At 46.7% G+C, this 21,941-nt stretch overlaps 1 protein-coding gene across 1 annotated transcript in view; it reads left to right on the forward strand.

Annotated features, from left to right (window-relative positions):
* Positions 1-21,941, forward strand: part of CCDC78 (coiled-coil domain containing 78) — a 455,951-nt gene that overhangs the window by 118,933 nt on the left and 315,077 nt on the right. The window contains exons 4-5 of the mRNA XM_069647004.1: positions 11,672-11,812; positions 12,758-12,954. Coding sequence (XP_069503105.1) covers positions 11,672-11,812; positions 12,758-12,954 — 338 coding nt within the window. The remainder of the gene's footprint in view (positions 1-11,671; positions 11,813-12,757; positions 12,955-21,941) is intronic.

Genomic DNA, 21,941 nt, shown 5'->3' on the forward strand with positions numbered 1-21,941 from the left:
GTTATTACAGGCCCAGGCAGGGCACACTCCTTTACCTAATTCCGGAGACATTTCCACATCAATGGGTTTGAGTAACCCGGTACAAATTAATCTACCTGGACACATGTCTTTGGCCCCGCCTGAACGTTTTGCGGGGGATCCCAAGAAATATGCCGTCTTTATGAACCAATGTCGTTTACACTTTCTATGCAGATCCGGAGCCTTCCCTAACGACCAGACCAAGGTAGCCTTTATACTATCTTACCTCAGTGGCAGTGCTGCCGATTGGTCTATTCCATTGGTAAATCAGGATGATCCCATTCTCCAGAATTTTCAGGGCTTCCAGGCCAGCATGGAAAGATTGTTCGCTTGACACTCTCAAGGACAGGCCCTTGATAACGAACTGCTATCCTTACGACAAGGTAATCAGGATCTTCTGTCCTACATAGCCACCTTTAACAGACTGGTTGTGGAAACTGGATGGCCAGAAAGCAAAAGGATCACATTGTTTCATCGAGGCCTGTGCGGAGAGCTTAAGGATGTTCTAGCTCAGATAGTAAACCCACCCCAGGTCTGCGCAGACTACATTGACTTGGTGGTTCAACTTGATCACAGACTTCAAAACAGAAAAGCAGATCGGTTCAAGTATGAAAACCGAGCACCGATCAAAACCCAAGCTAACTCCAAGAGTACCGATGTATCTGAACCTGTGCAAATCGGTGGTGTTAAAAGACCATTAACGCAGAAAGAACGAGAGAGAAGGCGGCAAATGCAACTTTGTCTGTATTGTGGGACTTCCGGTCACTTTCTTCGAAATTGTCCAGGTAAACCACTTAAGAAGGTGGTTGGAGCTACTGATAACGAATTAGTGACACCTGATTCGGGAAACGATCTAGCCCGGCAAGCGTAGGGGTCCGCTTGCCGAGCTTGAAAACTAACTCTTTGACCTCGCATTTTGTCATGCCAATGGTGCTCGTGGACCCAAAACAGCCTCAGCAGTTGCATGCTATAAAAGCATACATCGACAGTGGAGCTATTGGAAATTACATAGACCGTGAATTGGCTTCCAGGATTAAGCTTCCTCTCCGCCCGAAAGTAACCCAAGATGTCATTACTACAGTAGATGGAACCGAAATAGTCTCAGGGCCTGTAACGCATTCCACTGTTGAAGTGACACTGGTGGGTCAGGATGGACATCGGGAAGCAATCGTGTTTGATGTGATCAAGGCCCCACAATTTCAAGTAATTCTTGGAATTCCTTGGTTAGAAACACATAATCCCAGAATTGACTGGCGAGCAAAGAAGATAAGTTTTCCTGATTGTGAACCAACTTGTTATCCAAGAAATCCAGCTATGGGTCTAGCCTCAGCAACTTCCACCCCTGTACAGCTACCGTCAGAATACCAAGAATTCCTAGACGTTTTTCAGAAAGAACAGGCTAACACGTTACCTCCCCATCGGTCTTATGATTGCCAAATCGATCTGGTACCCAATGCTCAACTACCTTGTAGTAGGATTTATGCTCTTACGGAACCTGAGAACCTGCATTTGCGTCAGTATTTAGATCAGTACTTAGCCAATGGTTTTATTCGCCCATCCAAGTCTCCTGTCTCTTCAGCTGTGTTCTTCGGGCGAAAAAAGAAGGCGACCTTAGAACGTGTATAGACTATCGCGCCCTAAATCAAATAACGATTAAGAATCGTTATCCTCTGCCCTTGGTCCCTGAGCTTATCGACCAGGTGAAAAACGCTTGTGTGTACACCAAGTTAGATCTCCGAGGAGCTTATCACCTGGTGCGCATAAAAGAAGGCGACGAATGGAAGACTGCATTCCGCACCAAATTTGGGCTCTTCGAATATCAGGTGATGCCCTTCGGTTTGTGCAATGCACCAGCCGCCTTTCAGTACTTTATGAATGATGTTCTTCGAGAACTTATCGATGTCTGTGTCATTGTTTACATTGACGACATCCTGGTGCACTCTTCTTCAGAATCTGATCACAGAAAACATGTTAGGGCAGTTCTTGAGAAACTGCGCCAGCACAGACTATTTGCAAAACTCGAAAAATGCGTTTTTCATACCACAGAAGTTGAGTTTCTCGGATTCATCCTGACACCTCAAGGAGTCCGAATGGACTCGCGAAAGGTGGACGCCATCCTCAAATGGCCATCTCCAAGCTCGGTGAAGGGAGTTCAGAGCATGCTCGGCTTTGCCAATTTTCCCGAACAGTCCAACCCATCACCTCTCTCCTAAAGAAAAACAAACGCTTCGAATGGTCTCTTGAGGCCGGACAAGCCTTCCAGGACCTGAAAACCAAATTCACCTCTGCACCTGTTTTGAAGCACCCGCACCCAGATCTCCCGTACATAGTTGCAACTGATGCATCCAGTTCGGCCATGGGAGCTGTCCTGTCGCAAAGAGACCCAAAAAACTAACCAACTACACCCAGTGGCCTTTTGGTCCAGAAAATGTTCTCCTCCTGAAATCAACTACGCAATTATCGATAAAGAGTTACTGGCCATCAAATCTGCTTTCAAGGCTTGGCGTCACTACCTTCTCGGGGCAAGACACACCATCACCGTAATTACGGACCACAGAAACTTACAGTATTTAAAGACGGCCAAAGCTCAATCTTCACGACAACTCCGATGGGCTCTATTCTTTGCGGAATTTGATTTTGTAATTACCTATCGCCCTGGCTGCAAGAATGGAAAAGCGGACGCCTTATCCCGGATTGGCATGGAAGAACCTAATTCGAGCTTAGAACCTGTGCCCATCATACCTGAGCAAAGAATCTTAGGCTTAACTTCATTGCAAACTATTGAGGATATCCAAACGCAAGTAAAACAACTTCTAGACTCTTCAACCTTACTGGAATGGAGTCAAAAGGGTCCTCATTACACCGTTAAGGATGACTTACCCTACTTCCAGGAGCGGTTGTTTCTGCCAAGTAAAGAATTGCAAGAACTTGTTATTGCCCATCATCATGAATCTTTAATGGAAGGACACCCTGGTATCGCTAAAACGGAGGAAAAAATCAAACGCCACTTCTGGTGGCCTTCTTGGAGAAAAGACATAAAGTCTTTTGTACTGTCTTGTGGAATTTGCGCTCAAAAGAAAAGGCCAGCCGGCCTACTTCAACCCTTGGATATTCCACCGGCACCATGGCACACCCTGTCAATGGACTTTATAACAGATCTGCCTCCTTGTGCTGGTTACAACACAATCCTTGTAATTGTGGACCTATTCTCCAAAATGGCCCACTTTATCCCTTTAAAGGGTTTGCCTTCAGCTTCCACCTTGGCCAAGGAATTCCTGGAGAATATAGTTTGCATACATGGTTTCCCTTCCATATTAGTCTCGGATCGTGGAAGTCAATTTATCTCACATTTTTGGAAGAAGTGTTGCCAACTAGCTCAAATAGATGTGCGGTTATCCACCAGCCACCACCCCCAGACCGACGGACAAACCGAGAGAACCAATCAGACTCTCGAGCAATATCTTCGGTGCATGTAACACCAATCCAAGTTAAATTGGAAAGACATCCTTTGGATCGCAGAATATGCATACAACAATTCAGTGCATTCTGGAACCGGACAAACCCCCTTTTATACTTTGTATGGTCACCATCCTCGGACCTCTGACCTAGATCCACCTCTGACTCTGGAAATGCCCGCAGTAAATCATCTGCATTCCACAATAACTCGAGCCTTCAAAGAAGCTGCAACTCATTTACAGCAAGCCAAGAAAAAGTATAAAGAAAACGCTGATTTGCACCGAAGTAAAACTCCTCCTTACCACGTAGGAGACCAGGTTTGGCTAGCAACTAAACATTTACCCCTCAAGGGCCCGCGAACCTTCAATCCCAGATTCATAGGACCTTATCCCATCAAAGCTATAATCAACCCAGTGGCCTTTAAACTGGATCTACCGTCCAACATGCGTATTCATCCAGTTTTTCATGCATCACTTTTGAAGCCAGTACAACCAGGAACCCGATTGTCCAAGCCTCCAGATCCAGTTCAAATTGAAGGGGAATTAGAATTCGAAGTTAAAGACATTTTAGACTCCAAGGTGGTAAAGTCGAAACTCTTCTATCTTGTTGACTGGAAGGGATATGGACCTCAGGAGAGATCGTGGGAGCCTAGTAACCATGTCCACGCACCTCGATTAGTACAAAGGTTTCACCGGAGATTTCCGAACAAGCCCAAACCCCCGGAGGGAAGAACCTTGGGAGGGGCCTTGAGGGGGGGGGTACTGTCATGATGCCTACCTCCAAGGAGCCAGGTCCGACCCAGCAACCCCAGAGGCAGGCATCATTTCCCCCAGGGGAGTGCCAGCGGGCCCAAGCTGGGGCCCTTTGGACGCAGTCCTGGCGCCTTAGGCGCCAGGCTCATGTTGGACCTCTGTCCTGGCGCCTTAGGCGCCAGGCTCATAAAGCTAGACATGTGTTCAAGTGTTTTAATGTGCACTTACCTGATGCAGACCATGCTGCCACATCCAGGCCCTCTTGAGGCCTGAATGGAACTACTTTACCTGTGGGACTACTTTCCACCCGGGTGTGGTCGGGGAAGGATACATACCTGATCGGAGGAAGGATACACACTTGGGACTTCTTCCAAAGCTATTTAAACCACACCCGATCAGCAACTCACGCTTCGCGTTGTTCTGCTCCTTGCAGCTGGACGCTCACCGTGTCAGCTCCTGCATCTGGACTTCAGCCACGCCTGTCAGCATCCTGGGTCACCTGCAAAGGGAGACAAGAGACCTACCAGCTAATCTGCACCACGGAGACATCACCGACGATCCTGAAAGGGAAGACATCATTTTTAAAAGCATTTCCTTACGATCGCTGCAGCGCTGCATTTCACTCACCTTTCCTGGGTTCCTCCATCTTCAGCAGCGATCATCCGGATACACAGCCACTTCCCAGAGCCTAGAGAAAAAGACAAGAATAAGAGGTGAGAGAAGGAAGGCAATAAGACTTACCTGTTGGGTCATTCCCATTTCATTTCGGGTCTTGCCGCTTCCAGGCATTTTCCGGACCCCGGCCCCTATGGGGAAAAAAGACAAAGACATTGAATGAGCGTATGCAAAGACAGTTCCCGAGCGCTCATCCAGAACTAACCTGCCATTTACTGGAACTGGAACTGCACGTTTCACTTCGGGTCGGCGCCATATCTCCGGCATTCCGAACCCCGGCCCCTAAGGGGAAAAAAGACATAAGCATTAGCGCTTGCTGCAAAAAGACAATGAACATTATTATTAAGCTTGGACTTTTGAACTTGCAACAGAACTTTTACAGAGCCTTACCTGAATAGTCAAGCTTACCTGAACTCCCAACAATCCTCAATCCAGTGAAGTAACTGGGTTTCAAAGCGCCCCTGCATCAGAAGCAGGATGGAGAGCTCATCCTTCCTGACCCTAAGGTGAGACTTCACGGGGAATCGTGCAAGGGTATCGTGGAGGGTTGGAAGAGAGTGGGAGGCTTGAGCATAACTCAGTCAGTAGGTAATACTCCCTTTTCACGCACAGGGGAATATTCCTGCGAGCCGGAGATGCCAGAGTAGAGGGCCCTTCCTGTCCATCTTCAGAGTCCTGCGCTTCACCATTGAAGAAGCATCAGCACTTGAAGCCAGACCTGCGCCTCCGTGGGAATCAGGTGAGCGTTACATCAACGCCAAGGTCACTTACAGAAAGGCCCTGCGGAGCGTGCTGAAAGCGGAACAAGTTACGAGCGAAGACGCCTTCCTGACACAAAGTAAAGCAAGTTACAGCAAGGCAGCAGACCCAGTGACGCGATCCCTTAACAAAGAAGGTAACAGAGAGAGCGGAAGACCCGGGGAGAGTAACGAATATAATGATTTGAATACTGATACCCGTCTCAATGTGGCAGAAGTTGTTGAGAAGAGTGAGAATCATCACTGGGCAACTCATACTCGTCCCAGTGTGGCAGAGGTTGTTGAGAAGAGTGAGAATCATCACTAGGTAACTCATACTTGTCCTAGTGAGGCACAAGTTGTTAGGAAGAGTGAGAGTTATCACTGGGTAACTCATACTTTTCCCAGTGAGGCACAAGTTGTTGAGAAGAGTAAGAATCATCACCGGCTAACTCATACTCATCTCAGTGAGGCACAAAATTAATAGAAGCCAATAATGACAAACAAGGGTTGACTAAGTCTAAGAAGAATGAGACTTGCAGTTGGAACCCTGTTCTTTATACTAAGAAGCAGGATAAAGATTGGACATTGAAAAGAGGGTTTCATAAGAGTGTATAACAAGGAAAGAATAAAGGAACCCCAAGTGAGAAGACAAAAACAAGTTCATGAATTTGTAGGAGATCCCTGCAGGAGAGATAGGAAAGAGGTGAAAAGTCCTCTGTGTGAACTTTACGACTTGAAAAAAGTGATAACTGAAATTGCACCAGAAGCGTCCCACAGGAGAAGGGAGTTATTCTCCTATGCCTTAGGTGTTTTGATAGCGGTAGGGTCGGATCAGATTAGGCGGGATCTTATCAAGCAGGTCTTTGAAAAAGTCACTGTCAGAAGGTTCCAGTTAGCCCTCTTGCTATGGAGGGGATAGATTACCTGTCCCCAGTCCCTATATGATTGCAGAGTAAACTTTTGAACCAGGTTGCACCGCTGATAGCCCAGTAAGGTAGCTACTTTTAAGATAATGGCTTAATGCCCAAAGCAAGTCAATGGGGCCAGGGGAGCTTAACAAAACCCTCAGACTCTGACTTGAAAATCCAGCGGAACACAGAAGAGGGAATTGGTGGGGACAACAGAGCTCACCATAAATGAAGTTACTGAAGGCTCATAGGCTGTGGTTTTGGGCTCTCATCGCCTGTTAGGCCAGACCCCTGTAGACACCACTGGACAGGGTGCTGCTGGAACCCAAATCGAGCTGACAAAGTGAGGTCAGCTTCATTTTGGTTGCAGTATCACAGGCATACTAGGAGAAGCATATGGGAGCACACATTAATGTGATCCTGGATATGGTCAGTAGGCCCTCTGGAGAAGTGTGGTCAGACTATGGGTTTCAACAGGCCCTTCCTTGTGGTGAGAAATGGCAGAGGCAGGTTGGCAAAGTCCAAGAAGAGCTCTCAGGATTGCAGCAAAATTTCCAGCGATGGAGCGGGAAGGTGCCCATGCAACCATACAGTCCATTTCCATTCAGGTGCAGGCCAAATGCAGATTTGGCAATGACTCTGACCTTGGAAAAGCTATGAATGCTGAACAGGGCTTCAGATTAGTTACCCGAATCAGTCCAGAAAAGTATGGCACCCTTTTCGGGCTTCCCAGTCAATTTGAAGGCAGAGGTCTGGTATGTGGTGGTTAGCTTGTCCAATGCTGTTCACAGCAGCAATCATCCAGCCTGTCCCTACTGGTCATTATGCTTCCGATTCCTGGATCTTGTGGTCAACAGTTCCTCTATGAGATGGCCAGGTGCTTTTTTGCACCCCCCCCCCAATCCTACTTTTGGGCAGCGTCTTGCACAAGATGAGGCACTTGAGTGCTGCCACCTTGTTCTGGTGGCTCCTTGATGACCCAACATAGCATAGTTGTCGGGGGTATTCACGTTTTTGTGTCAGTCTCTGAAAATGGTGCCACTGAAAGAGGATTTCTCACCTCAACAGGGGTGCCTTATTCTTAACCCATCTCATTAGTCTATTTTCTTGGCAGCTTGTACTCAGGGGTTTTGTCTTTTGGAAATCTGAGTACCTTGACATTTTGGAGGCAGCTAGGAAGCAGTCCACTGTGAAGAGCTACCCAGAGGTAGCAAAACAAGGATCTCTCAGAGTCTCTCTCCTCTCCACATTCTCTACCAGAATGGAATTACAGGCAGAGGGGTTCTTACATGGATTATCACCATATGGGGAAAACCGGTAGAGAGCGAGTAATTCCCATTATGAATTACCTAGCATTTGGTTCCCATTCACCCTACCCAGCATTGAGGGAAATTCTGGTCACTATTTCTTGCCTGAAGAAGAGCTAACGCAGAGGGGCTGCATTGCCAACAGCTGCTGGGAGAATTGCAGCGTGGGGGAGGCTCCCACATGCTCCATCAAAGTCGTCCTAAGGCCTACCTGCATTATTACAGTGATTTAGCTAAACAGGGTTGCTATCCTGGGAGCCCATAGACCATCAAAGTGGTCAGTAACAGGATGCAGAGCTGCACATCGTGGTGCACACTTCTGTCTGATCCCGATATTTGGAGTTTAAATTATTGGTCCCTGTCAGGCCAAGCAATAAGCCCACTAGGGAAAGTGTGGGGAAGGAATGCAATCCACTCCTGTAAGCCCTAATAGATAGATACAAACCATATCAGAGAAATATGCAAAATAATTGAGTTTTAACCAATTCAGCGAGCCGCAGCCAACTGGGGATATCTCAACTAATCCCATATCTCATTAGGTAAATTAGATGATGAAGAGTTCTATGAAAATACTCCAGAGAGAACAGGGGTTGTCACACTAGGAGCAGTGCTCCTAGGAGAAGGAGGAACAGCCAGGGAATCAGAAGAAAGGACACCACAGAGCCTGCTGAGGACACCTACTCAGCTACTGGGTAGCACATTCACTCCACAAAAGAGAAAGAGCCCTAGCTTGCTAGAGGTGATACCAAAGACCTTAGAAAAGTCAGCTAGAAAGGAGAAGACCATGTCACAACTGTACTCATGGGTTATTTTACGATTCTAGCAGGGGTCAGGAAACAAAGTGAAGATAACAGGGAGGTGACGCTAGAAAGCCTGACCGAGATGGCGCTCTTTCTGTGAGCTCTGTGTGGGGCTCCAACAATAACCTGAAAATAACGGCATTGGAGGCACATACAACTATAGGTTTGTGTACACCTGAAGACTGTGCTTCGTACCAAACAATTTCTTTAATAAACGTCGACAATAAGATTTTTGCCAAGATCCTTGCAAAGAGGCTGTTTCCTCTGATGCCTGGCCTGGTGTTAGCCGATCAGGCAGGGTTTATCCCCGGGAGGAACACCACTTTCGGTCTTCGCCATCTCTTTGGGGTGATTGAGGCGCTTGATCCCTCATCCCAGGTGATCGCAGTCTTTTTGACTCCATCGAATGGCCCTTCCTATTCGTGGTACTCCAGAAGCTGGGACTCGCCCCCCAATTTATCATACTGGCTTCTCTCCTTTACACCAACCCCTCGGCGAGAATTGTGGTGGGGCGGGAGAGATCGTCCGGTTTTGTGGTGGGGCGGGGGACCCAGCAGGGTTGCCCTCTCTCTCTGCTTCTATTCGCCCTTATAATGGAACCACTGGCAGTGATCCTGAGGGACTGGCACATCCAGAGAGGACTGCGACTCGGCCCGCACTGTACGCGGACGATGTGGCCCTCTACATTGATAATCCAGAGGATAACTTTTCCCCAGTGATGAGGGAAGTGCTGAGGTTTGGGGCTTTCTCAGGCCTGAGAATCAACCACAGCAAGTCCGTGGTGCACCCCCTCATGGAGGAAACAAGGGTACTTAAAGATGAGTTCGGCCTCGGGTGGGAGACCACTCGCGTACAATATCTTGGGGTATTGGTATCTTGCAATCGAGAGGAACTATTTCACGAAAACTTTGGAAGGGCCATTGGGACTCTTCAGGAAGTGGTGGCAAGATGGAAACTCCTTCCGCGCTAATAGGGCGTATCTCTCTTGTCAAAATGATCGTTCTCCCCAAATTCCTCTATCTGTTCATTAATGTTCCCCTACTGCTATCAAGCGCCTTTTTTCGGAGACTGCAAGGGCTTATTCTTGATTTGTTGTGGGCCGGGAAGCCAGCAAGGGTAGCGTACACAGCATTAATACAGCCACTGACAAGAGGGGGCTTGGCTCTACCCAACCGGGAACCATACGACAGGGCTGCGCAGGCACAGTTCTTAGGATATTCGTACGCCACACACTTTGTGAGACCGCAGGTACAAGTGGAGAGGGCACTGGCGGCTCCTGCCCTGCTGCATGCGGTCGTCATCGAGGAACCCAAGGCGTCGCCCAATACGCTAAAAGTCATTTACATTACTTGTGCGGTCTGGAAAAAGATGGCGGAGAAGGTGGGCGTTCCCACTCTATACTTGCCCCTCCTACCAGCACGACACATTCCCCTCCTGGCTATAACTAGTGAAAGGGCTTATTTGCAATGGGCAAGCAAACTAGAAATTGAGACCCTTGGCGATTTCTTCATGGAAGGGTCGTTCCTTAAGGTTCAGCAGGCGAGGGAGCGAGGGTGTAGCTCGGCACTAGATGTCTTTCTTTATTTTCGGTTGCAACATAGGCTTAAAGATCTTTTTCCCATGTTTCCGGCACAGCCTCATTTGTGACCGACATTGCAGGGGTGATTCAATCACAGGGAGAGGGCTGCTTGGTCTCATGGATCTAGAGCGGGTTGGTCTCGGACGCGCCGTGGGAGAGAGAATCCTTGCGGAGCAGGTGGGAGGATATGATATGATATGGCATTTATAACGAGCCTATACACAAGTGTTTCAAGGCACGACGAGGCAAGGGAGGGGATACATAGGGAAGACAGAGACAGCAATTCTACTAGGCCAGGTGTCATTAAGATTTCGCAAGTGCAGGGGAAGTGGGAAGGGGAAAAGTGCGGGGGAAACAGGGAGGGGGCAGTGGAGTACATAGGATAACAGTAAAATAAATAGGGACAATAAATAATAAATAAGAGTGCGGCCAGCTGGTGGCAAGCGCACGGGTAAGTGCAGACATCAGGTGTCAAGTGCTAGTGGGGGCTGTAGGGATAAAGAAACAGTCCCCGAGTGCAAGGGTTGCCAGGGGGCAGTGCAGGTGTGAAACTGGCAGTGAGGGGACCTGGGCCCGAGATCAGAGGATAGCCAGGTAACCATATTCAGATTCAGCCAGGAGATCACCAGCCCCTGGAGGGCCCTATTGGAGACAAAGACTGGCAGTATAGACTGAAAAAAACACAGAAAGTATCCCTCAACTCCAAATATAAGTTAATACACTTTAATTTTCTGCACCAGACTTGCCACTCCCTGGCTAGATTCCACAGACATTTTCCAGCCACCCGCCAGATTGTGTCAGGTGCGCCTTTGCTCTGGCAGGCTTTCTCCATTTGGCATGGGAGTGCCTGCGGGTCGCTGGGTTCTGGGCGGAGGTGTTAGCAAAAATATTGCTGATTGTGGGGGAGCCGATAGACCCAGATCCTATGGTGGCCTTGCTGGGATGCACAAGTGACTTGCAGCCCGCAGTGAGACGTTTGGCCAGATTATTGCTTGTGATGGCGCGCAGGAGGGTGGCCATGACCTGGGGGAGGTGACGCCCACCCAGCACTCATGGGTGGCTCCAGGATGTTGCTTATTGTTATGACACTGAGAGAGCCTTTATCCGGACCTTGCCCCTACATGCTCGCCCCCCAGAGGTCTGGGGTACATATATCCAATACCTGATTACAAGTGCGGACTGATAATGATGAACAATGTAATGACAGTGTTAATGCATATAATGTAGCTGTGTTCTCTGCATTTTGTTGGAATTCTCTGTTGCTGTGGGTGGGTGCCGGGAGAGAATCAGACTCTTTATCTGTTCTTATGGATGTTAAAATGCAAAAATAAAGTATATAAAAAAAATATATATGCCCCATGTAGGCTCATTTCTAAACAACAGAGTAACTGAGGAATATGGAGTGTAAGATCTATCATCTGTATTATTATTATTAGGGTCTGTCTCAGGTTACTATATCCTCAGCATCTGATGCCATGGCAGTGTTTCGTAACGGTTGGGCACGCCGTACAGGCATGACAAACTATGCGCCAACGGCTGGCCAATCCAGCACGGTCATCAATTTCTATCTGCAAGTGGTAAGTGCCTTCAATCAATTGCTTATTCAAAACACTTATATTTTGACTTTCATTTAATTAAAGATTAATTGTTTCACTTACACCGCTACAAATTGCACACTCGTAACATATGCAAAATGCATGTCTACAATTAATGTAAATCTTAAAAACACAGATCACATTAAAACATGGTATCCAATTGAAAGCATTGCTGTCTTTATCTGGAAGCCAAGTTGTTTCGACACTTATAAGTTCTTTTCCTGTTGACTCCTTAATTTTCTCTCAGTAGAAACTGGATACAGCACTTCCTCATTTGTAGTGCAGATACTGCCCCTTTGATCCTTTTTTCTAAGAACCCCTGACACTGTTTTATATTTATCTTACCCTTTCATATGATGTTGTTCCTACTTCCCATTCTTGGCTGTAAGATCTCCCATTCGATTTCGTCCCTATTCTAATCGACATATGTGGCGATGAATCCAATTACTTTCCATTGATATGTCTTGCCTGCTCTTGGTCTGCTTTCAGTGCATGGACAGTGTGTCACCAATGATCTTTTGACGTGTTTCACAGCATGGGTACATGGCATTCCTTTCCTTGTCGGGTTCCGCTGCATACTGCATGGACAATGTGTTGTCCCTTCTCTAGCCTGTATCACTGGTCCTACCACATGGTCATTATCTTAGTGCATAAGCTAAGTGTCCCCCCATCTTTTGCTGTGTTGCCCCTGTGCTGGCTGTGTGTCTTCGCTTCTGCAAACTAAGCCCACTAAGTGGGCTTACGATACGTGTAGCCTGAGACCCAATAGAGTCCCCTAATCAATGCAAATGCTATACTTTTGATGCTGAAAGAAGCGACTCACTCATACTCTATGCTGCTCTGAACACCGACCACCTCCCACACCTTCGAGCTTCACCTCCCCGCTCTAAACACTGCTTTGCTGCTCTGACTATCTCTACCTTATAGCGCCTCCGAACTGAGCCATATCCTACCCACTCATGGCTGAAGATAGTGGACCTGCCCGGTGCTGAGAACCTCACGGACGATGCTGTGGGGCTGCGGTCTCGAGAATTGCCCATGATGAACAAGTCTCTACTGGCTTTCTACCGTGTCGTGAATGAGCTAGCTGGATCGCCATATGCGGACCGAGTGATAAACTACAGGTACAGATCACAGGAGTACAAGCCCACCCACTTCAGGGTCACTCACTGCATGAGGGTTGCTGAAACACTGAAGCATGCAGCAGTGAGGGTTTTACAGTGTATCACTGGCATTGGGGGAATTTCTGTAATTGCATGTGATTCTACAAGGATGTGTTTTAGTTGGATAGGAGTGAATATGTTTTTTTAACTATGCATGAGTGAAAAGAAGAATGTGAGATATTATCTAGTGTTTGGTACTAATCCAGCTCCTGGTTAAGACCTGAAGCCCCCTCATAGCTTGACATTATAGCAAAGGACAGTATTAATTACTGGAAGAAATATGACTCCACTGCAGGCGATACGCTACAGATTCATCTGCTTATTTAGCCATTCTGCAGCTTGTTGCATTAGGTTTTCAAAAGAATTTCCTGGATCTCCTTTAAAATCCTCCATGTTTTCTTGATCAGTATCTAGATCTCCCATGTGGAGTTAATTTGCATCATGTTATGTTACATACAATATATAGTTTGTACCTTTGCCATTTACATGACATTGTGACCCTGATGACCATGTTCAGTGATTGCTGAAGCACTGAACTATGGTAGTGGTGTCTGAAGATGACATAATGTAAGTGAGTGGGTGCTTTAAGAAAAGTAGTCCTGGCTAGGGATTTTGTATATACAGGTACTCCTCATCACCTAACTTTCCTTGTGTGTGAAGGTGATGTACTGGCATCTTTGTGATTTATAATCAGTGCTGTAAGCAGGGATGCTAGGTGCTAGGGCCCCCTAAAAAGCATGACTGATAGAGTTTAAATTAGCACCTTCAGTGGGTGCTGCAACCAATTTGGTTGCCATGAACGTGAGCTGTATATAACAGTACAAGGCCCTGTTCACAGCAAGCCCTGAGAAGCAACCACTGCCTCCATTTTTTCTTTAAGAAATCCCCCTAAATGTCTTCTTTCCTGCTCACTTCCAGCGGCAGTCCTATTTGGGTTGGACTTGGGCAATTATATGAGGCACTGTGCTATCCACTGACATGGCCTGGACAACCTTCCCTATATCGTGTCATAGCTTATGTGTGCCACAGTCAGCTAAAGGCTTGAAAAGGTGAGCCAATAAGAGAGTCTGTAGAAAGTAACGTTTAGCCAATTTTGCAAATATAGTTTAGTCGTATTGTTCTGTCACAAGCATATGAAGTCTGTGGCTTATTTGTTCCTCTATGGTGGGTGTTCGTGTGGGCTCTGCAGACAACGATCTCAGCGATGTTTCATAGACATCCTGATGACAAGGTGAGTGGTGGTTCAACAACTAGCGAGAATTCGGATAATCAGTGCCCGCAAACTTCTTTCTAGACCTTGTCTTTGCCTTGTTTTAAACTTTCCTGAAGAAAGCCTTGATTCTTCTTTGCTCTCTTGTCCAGTTTTATTTCTATGTCCTTCTCAGTTGTTAATGACTCTTCTTTGTTAATCTAATTACTAATTCCAGAGATTTTTTCTGTGCCTCATTCTTTTGCTTAGTTTGGGTGCTCATCCTTGAAGCTACCTTTAGACCCTGGTTCATTAAGGGTGTAAGTGTGGACTCAGGAAAGGATTGTGAATTTCTCCATTTGTTATTTTACCTCGAAGAAGAAGGTTAGCCAGTGTAAGGGAGGCATGGTATCACAAGTATGACACTGACACAAGAGCTACAAGTTTCAAAACCTATATTAAATTCTTGGGGTTTGGAAAACTCCTACTTTGCCCTATAGCTACGATGGGAGTAGTCTCTACCATCAAATATGAAAGAAAACTCAGTCCTAGTCTGTCTATGTCGAGTCAAAATGACCTATACTAAACAAAACAAATGCCTGCCCAATCTCTTATACAAAAATTGTGTAAAGGGGAATGTGTATGAAAAGGAAAGTCAGTGATATGACATAAAGGATCAAGGTGGCAGAGTCAGCTTTCCTCCCCACGGTGGACAGCACGGAGTAAGGCGGCCCCCGTAGACAGGATGGCTCAGATTATTTTTAAAAAGCCACTTCAAAATGTGGGTCGAGGCCCGCTTGGCCTTCTGCGTTAAAGTCACTTATTTCCTCTCGGACGTCTCAATGCATCAACAGTTCACGTAGCTCTCCCTCAGCCGGGCTCGGACCTCTCAACAAAAAGTACCTGATTCAACATAGATCTGCTTCAGCCGGGCTGGCACCTCACAATGACAGCATTTGCAGAGGTTCCCTTTCCCAAGCGTCATTCACATTTGTTAGGTGATCCCTTCCCCTAAGTTATTTCACATTCCAGGTCTCCCTCGGTCGGGCTTGGCCCTTTCACTGATGTCGAAGACTTTCGAGTGTGCAAGGTTTTTTTCTTAGACCTCCGCAGGACCACTTCGACTTTTACTTATTTGCCCAAGTGTCTCTTGGTCTCAGTAGTTCCATAACACAATCAGAAAAGTTCAAAGAAATCCTTCTCTTAAAGCATTCACCTTTTAACTTTCCCTTTCGTCAGGATTATTCTTGACCATTGTGCAATTCAGAGTTTGTTCACTTTGTCGCTTTATAACAAGACATCAAACATTTAGTGGAGACTTTCGAGTGGGTTATTTCCTTTCGTCGGACCACTCCGCTACTCTGTATCACTGGCTTCACAGTTATCAGTAAGTTTAAAGTTAACTACTGGCTTGCCTTCTTTTGTGTGTCATCAGCACACGCGCAACCTTCAATTGTGAGATACACTGTAGTGGCTTCAATCTTTACTTGACCCAAACCGGCCTTTCATGTCTTTCGCTAACTCACCGGTTTTGTGCATACCTTTCTTTTCCATGCAGCTTTGATTCACGAGTCAAGGTGGACACCACAGGCTTGGCCTCACCTCCCCAACTATGCCGTTCACCCGGGAGGCTTGGTGGCATCCTTGAAACACAACGCAGGCTTCTTCTTGTCTGCAATTTCACTGCCTCTGTGTATCCTTCATGGTTTCCCAGAGGCAACAACCTCCTGCATGGATCTTTAGGGTTTCCCTACCCCTCGCTCTGGTCCCTCGATCGGTCATCCTACTCCAGTGGGTTCGCCTTGACCCCAGAAGATCTGCTCCTTCTCGTGTCTCACAGAGCTCAGAGTGTGTCTCAATATTCCGTCTTGTATCCATGTGGGGGGAGCTGTCAAGTGCCTGACTTTGCCTGACCTTATTAACGGGACATGTCCAATGAGCTACGCAAGGGCTAGTCTCGTTACTCACAGTTCTCCTCTTCCTCGGCCCAGTGTTTGTGTAGAAAGGGGGAGAGTTGGAACGTTGGAGAATCCTATGAAATAGGACGGGGTATGGGCATGGGAAAGGGGGGGAATACCGCATCTCATCATCGGTTGCATCACCCCCACTCCCCGAAGATCCCTCACCCTTCTGATCCTCCCGCACTGGTCCACCCCCGCGGTCTGGATCCAAAGGCGATGGCCGTGCCCTGGCCACCTGAGAGAGAGAGATCCCCGGGAACTAGCAAGTGAGACACCCTTTGGTTTCTCACACCAGACACTAGTTAATCCATCCACCATTTGACAGTGATTCAGCAGGAGCCTTCCAATAACTTGGTTTGTAAGATTCTGGTAGAGAGGACAATGAGAGGTACAAGGAGTATTAGAAGGAATGGTTCGAGCGTTTCCCTCCATTAAAGTTTTGCCCGTCAAACTAGAAAAGGCCACCTCACCTGAAGTGAACTTTACATGCCCCACCCTATATAATCCCAAAGAAATAATGCAGCTCTTTTGCAGCTATAATGGGCAGGGGCATAGAGATTATGTGCATTAACATGCCCTCGTTGGAAAGAAATGTGCAAATACACACTGACATATTCGACTCGGACACTTAGACAGAGATATTGATATTCAGTGACGCTCTCAATAGTCTATTCTGGCCCTATTTGATAATGCTTCTTCAAAGCCATCAGTGAGCAAGAAGGTTATCAAAAGCAATAACCAGTTTGGTCGATGCATCCTCTGTTTATGGCCTTTCATAAAACTCAGAGAGTCTGGCGGTACAGGCCTCCAGTATGAGGTCACAATCCTAATGTATGCCTAAATCCCACTATGTAAAGGAAGTCTAAAAAACGTAATTTCTTTCCCTGGAAATGTTCGGGCAGCACATGATGGATTGTATTGAAAGATCCATGAATATATAGTTATTAGACACAAGCCCTGGATGACAATGTACTTCTATTCTGAAGATGTTCTTCCTCATTACAGTGGGAAAGAGAAAACCACTGACCACCAGAGAAGGGTCTGGGACCTGAAAGCAGATACGGAGAACATAAGAGGAAATCTTCCTTGTCACAGTGGGAAAGAAAGAACCACTGGCAACCAGAAAAAGGGCTTGGGCCCCACAAGATTTGGGGCTTTACTAAGTCCAAACCAGAGTGGCAAAGCCTACTGCACGCTGAAAGCAGTGAGAAAGAACCGTGACAAGCAATACCAGGAGAAGGGAGTCTTTCTCCAGGTACCAAACTAGGAGTTGTGATGAAGATGCCACGGTAAGGGAGCCATTTCTCCAGGCCTTGTTGTGAACTGTACCATGTAATATCAGGAGAGCTGAGGCATTCTCTTGGTCCCAGGCTGAGAGTGGTGCTGGATACACCAGGGGGAGGAAGTCATTCCCCTTGGTTTTATTGGAAACTGTGTAGATCTACACCAGGAGAAGGGAGCCATTCTCTGGGATGTGAAATGGCATAAAGTCTGGGTGAAACCTGCTAGCCAGAGGAAGGCAATCATTGACACCTGGCATTTCTGTTGTAAGAGAGCCTTCTTTTGGACACTGTCCAAGAAGCAGGAGAAGGAACGTTCTGTTTGTTTATCTTTTAGTTGTGGTGTGAGGGATAGAAGTAGGTTGTGACACAGGATGGTGGAGATTAATGTGATGGTCATTCTGACAGCCCCTTTAGTATTAGATTTGAGGCAGGGAACCCCTTCTTAGAAAATAGGGATAGTGAGGACATTTTATATACATTAATAAAAGTCTACAACCAAAATCAGGCCACTTTTGTTTCAGCCTCCTTCTTTGACACCCTTACAGAGGGTATTAACATATTCGATATGAGCATCTTTTCGATGCCAAAAGCCATTGATTCCGTCACAGTATAAGCTATCGAGGGTCATAGCGAGGTAAAACACCAGTACCCAGGAACATTGACAGATGTGTAAGAAAATGACTGAAAACCTCTTTGAGGTTTTCACCGAGAGGTGACGTGAGGCGAATGGCAGCCATAGTGTTTAACAAATGAGCCTGTAGTGCCTGACACTGTGGCCCTTGCCCGTCTAGTGGTTTGTCTAAGCTCATTTGCCTATTTCAAGGGGAGGGCAGGTAAGAGCTTTGGAGTGGTTGTAGTGCTTTTTTCAAATCCTACCACTTTATGGTCAAATGTGGTGTTCCTCAAGACTTTCTGCTACCCCAACCACCTACTTAATACCACATCCTCACAGAGAGTCTTTTGACAAATGACAAACATATCTATATCAGTGGTCGAAGTGGGCGGGAGCGGTCGGGAGAGGTGCTCCTATACTTCTTTTAAATAGGTTTTACAGCTCCCATACTTTTATTTTAAAAAGAAACCGTTCCGGAACGGTTTCGTTTTAAAATATAGGTGTAGGAGCACATTGAAACTTGCACTTTCAGTGCACTGCACTGGACGTTCACTTAAACATCAGGCGCATGAGTTTTGGGGTTTGTATTGTGCATGGGAGGGGGTGCATCAATGGGGTTTGTGGGAAGCGGTGCAGGCCAGTAGGGAACATATTTCCACTACTTCTTTTTGTACACTTCGACCACTGATCTATATGCCTGTCAGTGACCACCAAGAGATCACTGTTACAATGCCAGAGGTCCTAGACAAGGTGGCAAATGAGGTGGATGGAGCCAATGGGCTCAAGCTGAATGCAGCCAAACAAAAGCATTGTTGAGCATCTACCTGCTGGACCATCTCCTTCATTGCTCCTTCGGCCTCATACAAGCGAGCAAAGTCAAGAACTTAGGCATGATATGATATGATGTTGCATTTATAAAGCACCTGTAAACAAGTGTTTCTAGGTTCGACATGTGGTGCGATATAGGCATAATTTGGGATGCAGATCTTAGTGGTACAGGGAGCCTACTGCATGCTGTGGCAGCCTAGTGTAGCACTAGAACCCTTGGTGTGGGGCATTACAAGACTGGTAATGCCCCCCTCTGAGGGTTCTATTGCTATTAGTACCCCGGCACGTCATACCAGGGTACGAATAGCATTTTCTCTCGAGTTGTGAAGCGGGGTGGAAACCGCTTCGCAACTCGAGAAAAAATTCAATAAAAATGGCCACCATGGATTGGGGAGAAGGGACTACCTATAGTGTGGTTGTGTGCACTGGTTAGGTAGTGTCCATAAGGCATCCAGAGTCACGGGTTGCCGTAGCTGTAGGACTATGCAGTGTCTTAGTGTGTACTTGCGTGTTGACGTTTTTATGGATTATGTTGGTGATTCACTCTAGGTGTGCTTCCAGCATCTCAGAGTTGGTAGGTGTGAACACATAATTGATTCTAGGTTTGTTTATGTGTAGTGTGGTTAAACAAAAAGGTTTTTATTTTATATGTCCAGATGGATTAAGGCCTAGCTTTCCCTATGCTAAGGTGGGATTGCCCTTCCTAAAGAAACTAAGGATCGTCTGTGTCAGTAAGTTTAACTTAAAAGTCTGCCTGTGTCCAAAACCTATGCTTGCCCACACAACTAAAGACATACCATGTGTAGGGATGGCAGTACCAAAAGAAACAGTGTTCAAATTAAAGTTTTGATCTTCTTGCAGCTCAAGCTTGGGTCAGCTTCCCCTTCCCCAAGTTCAAATAGTTCCACAAAGAAACAGGACTCTAGGTTCCCTTCCCCAAGTGTAACACAACTCCAGAAACTCTCTGTGGTCTCTTTCCCAAGTTTGCCACAATTCCAAGGTATCTCTGTGTTCTCTTCCCCAAGAGTAACACAGTTCCAAATAGTTCAAGTCTCTTAGTTTACACCAATGTCATCTACTTCCACTGGTACTCCTTTTGCCTTGCGCCAAAACCAAATGCTTTCTTTCACTGCAGCATTTTCATTACACAGCCTTTGTCTTTAGGCTTTTCTTGGCACTTTCCCAGTTTGGGGCTACTCGGTCTAGGCGCAGTTGTCGGACCACACGGTCCACCCATTATAGGTCAAGCAACTGATAACCCCTAGGCACTTGGTGCTTGTCTTTAGTTTGGGGTTTTGGCCCTCTCACTGCCTGCACGGGTTGCTTCACCACCTTCCTCCCCTGAGAACACACGGCGTCCTCCCTGCCAGTTCTGCGCCATCGGCACCTCACTGCACGTCTGCCACTTTCTCTCCAGGTAGGTTCTCCCTGCTTTGCAGTGTGGGTCTGATTTTAAGCACCTGTAGCCTCTCAACAGGCCTACAGATGTGAGTAGTTTGCCTGACCCTCATGGTAGTAATTAACATGACATGCCTGAGCCTTTGCAGGTACCTTCCTCATCCCAGTACCGTAGTGGTGAAACTAACGAGGAGTGTGCATTACTCCTAGTAGCCTCTTCCTCTTTCCACTTGTAAAGGTGTGTGAATTTGGGACAGTAGGTGTGTAGGGAAGGGGAAAAGACTGAATGACAGGAGTTCTAGTTGTTTCCTCACTGGTTTGGCATAGATTTGAGGTGTCTTGAAACCAACATGAGGGTTTTGAGGTGTGTTTTCCTTGTCCCTACAGAGAGAGGTCTTTCAAGGTGTTCTCTTTCTAGACCTTTTATAATAAAGGGTCTGGTTGGCTCTAGGATTGGAACCTGCCCATGCTAAGCACCATTTATAGGTTGGAAGGTTTGTTCTGGTGTCGCAAGATCACAGGAGTGGTTAGGGGTTTAGCCAGGACCCCAATTTGGTGCGTATGAGAGGTGGGTTTACTCCTGGTTATCTTGTCTGATTTTCAATATCAATAATCCTTCTAACACGGTAGTTAGTGCGATACAGGTTCGCTTTTATTGGTGGTTTTTGAAAGATTCCTCTTGATACAATAATTAGTGTGTAGAACACTGTTATGGCATTTTGTGCCTTGGTGCGGTCAGCCGACACGTGTTTCAACCCATAAGGGTCTTTCTCAAGGCTGAACAATATTCAAAGGTGCAAGGTGATATGTGGTAAAAGACATTTTGTGATCAGCATGTTTAATTAACAACCATTAAACGTGGTGGGTGATGTGTGGTGGTGGTAGGAAATTTAAAAACATTGCATAATTGTACATTGCATTTACAAGTTGGATTATTAACACAGTAGATAGAAGAAAAATGGGGAGAGAGAAAAGAGAGAGGTTAAGCAAGAGCGGTGGGGAGGAGGATGGGCGGAAGGAGGATTGGAGAGATAGGTGGTCTTCTTACCAGGTATGTCTTGCTATGATCCCTAGGTGGGGTTCTTATTGTGTTGTGGGTGGCTGTCCTTATGGCAGTCTAGCTCCTATTGGGCTCTGAAAATAATTCATGAAATAGTCAGTTGTTACAATTGGTAGATGGTTTAGAATTGTATAGTTCGAAGGAGGTGGGCTGAGCCCTTCCTTAGGTATGGCGAGTTGCAGCGAGGGTTAGATCGAGGTGGCATTGCTTACCTTCGTCAGAGTAGTGTCTGTAATGAGTTGCTCCCTGTGGCTTCAGTGGCGAATGATTGCCGCCATGATTATTATACTTGCGCATGCGCCTACCAGCCGTGGTTGGACTGGCGGCGCATGCGTGAGCGTGTAGTGTCCCAGCGGGTGCTAAGGCGCGTGCGCGAAGATATAGTATACTTAGGAGGCAATTGCGCATGCACGAATGCGAGTTCGCGATACTGGCGTGTGCACAGTTTGATGTTTATCTGATGGGCCATGGCCCGGTGGATTGGGGTGGTGTGGTTGGAGCCCAGGATGGCAATTCAAGGGGGATCAGAATGGAAGGGTGTAAGTGGTTAATTTGCTAAATTCTGTTGTGAGTGGATAACTCATTTCACGTGTAATTGGAATAGTCATTATGGATG

Source organism: Ambystoma mexicanum, chromosome 2q (assembly GCF_040938575.1).
Source record: "Ambystoma mexicanum isolate Mex_15411 chromosome 2q, UKY_AmexF1_1, whole genome shotgun sequence".
Taxonomy (NCBI): Eukaryota; Metazoa; Chordata; class Amphibia; order Caudata; family Ambystomatidae; genus Ambystoma; species Ambystoma mexicanum.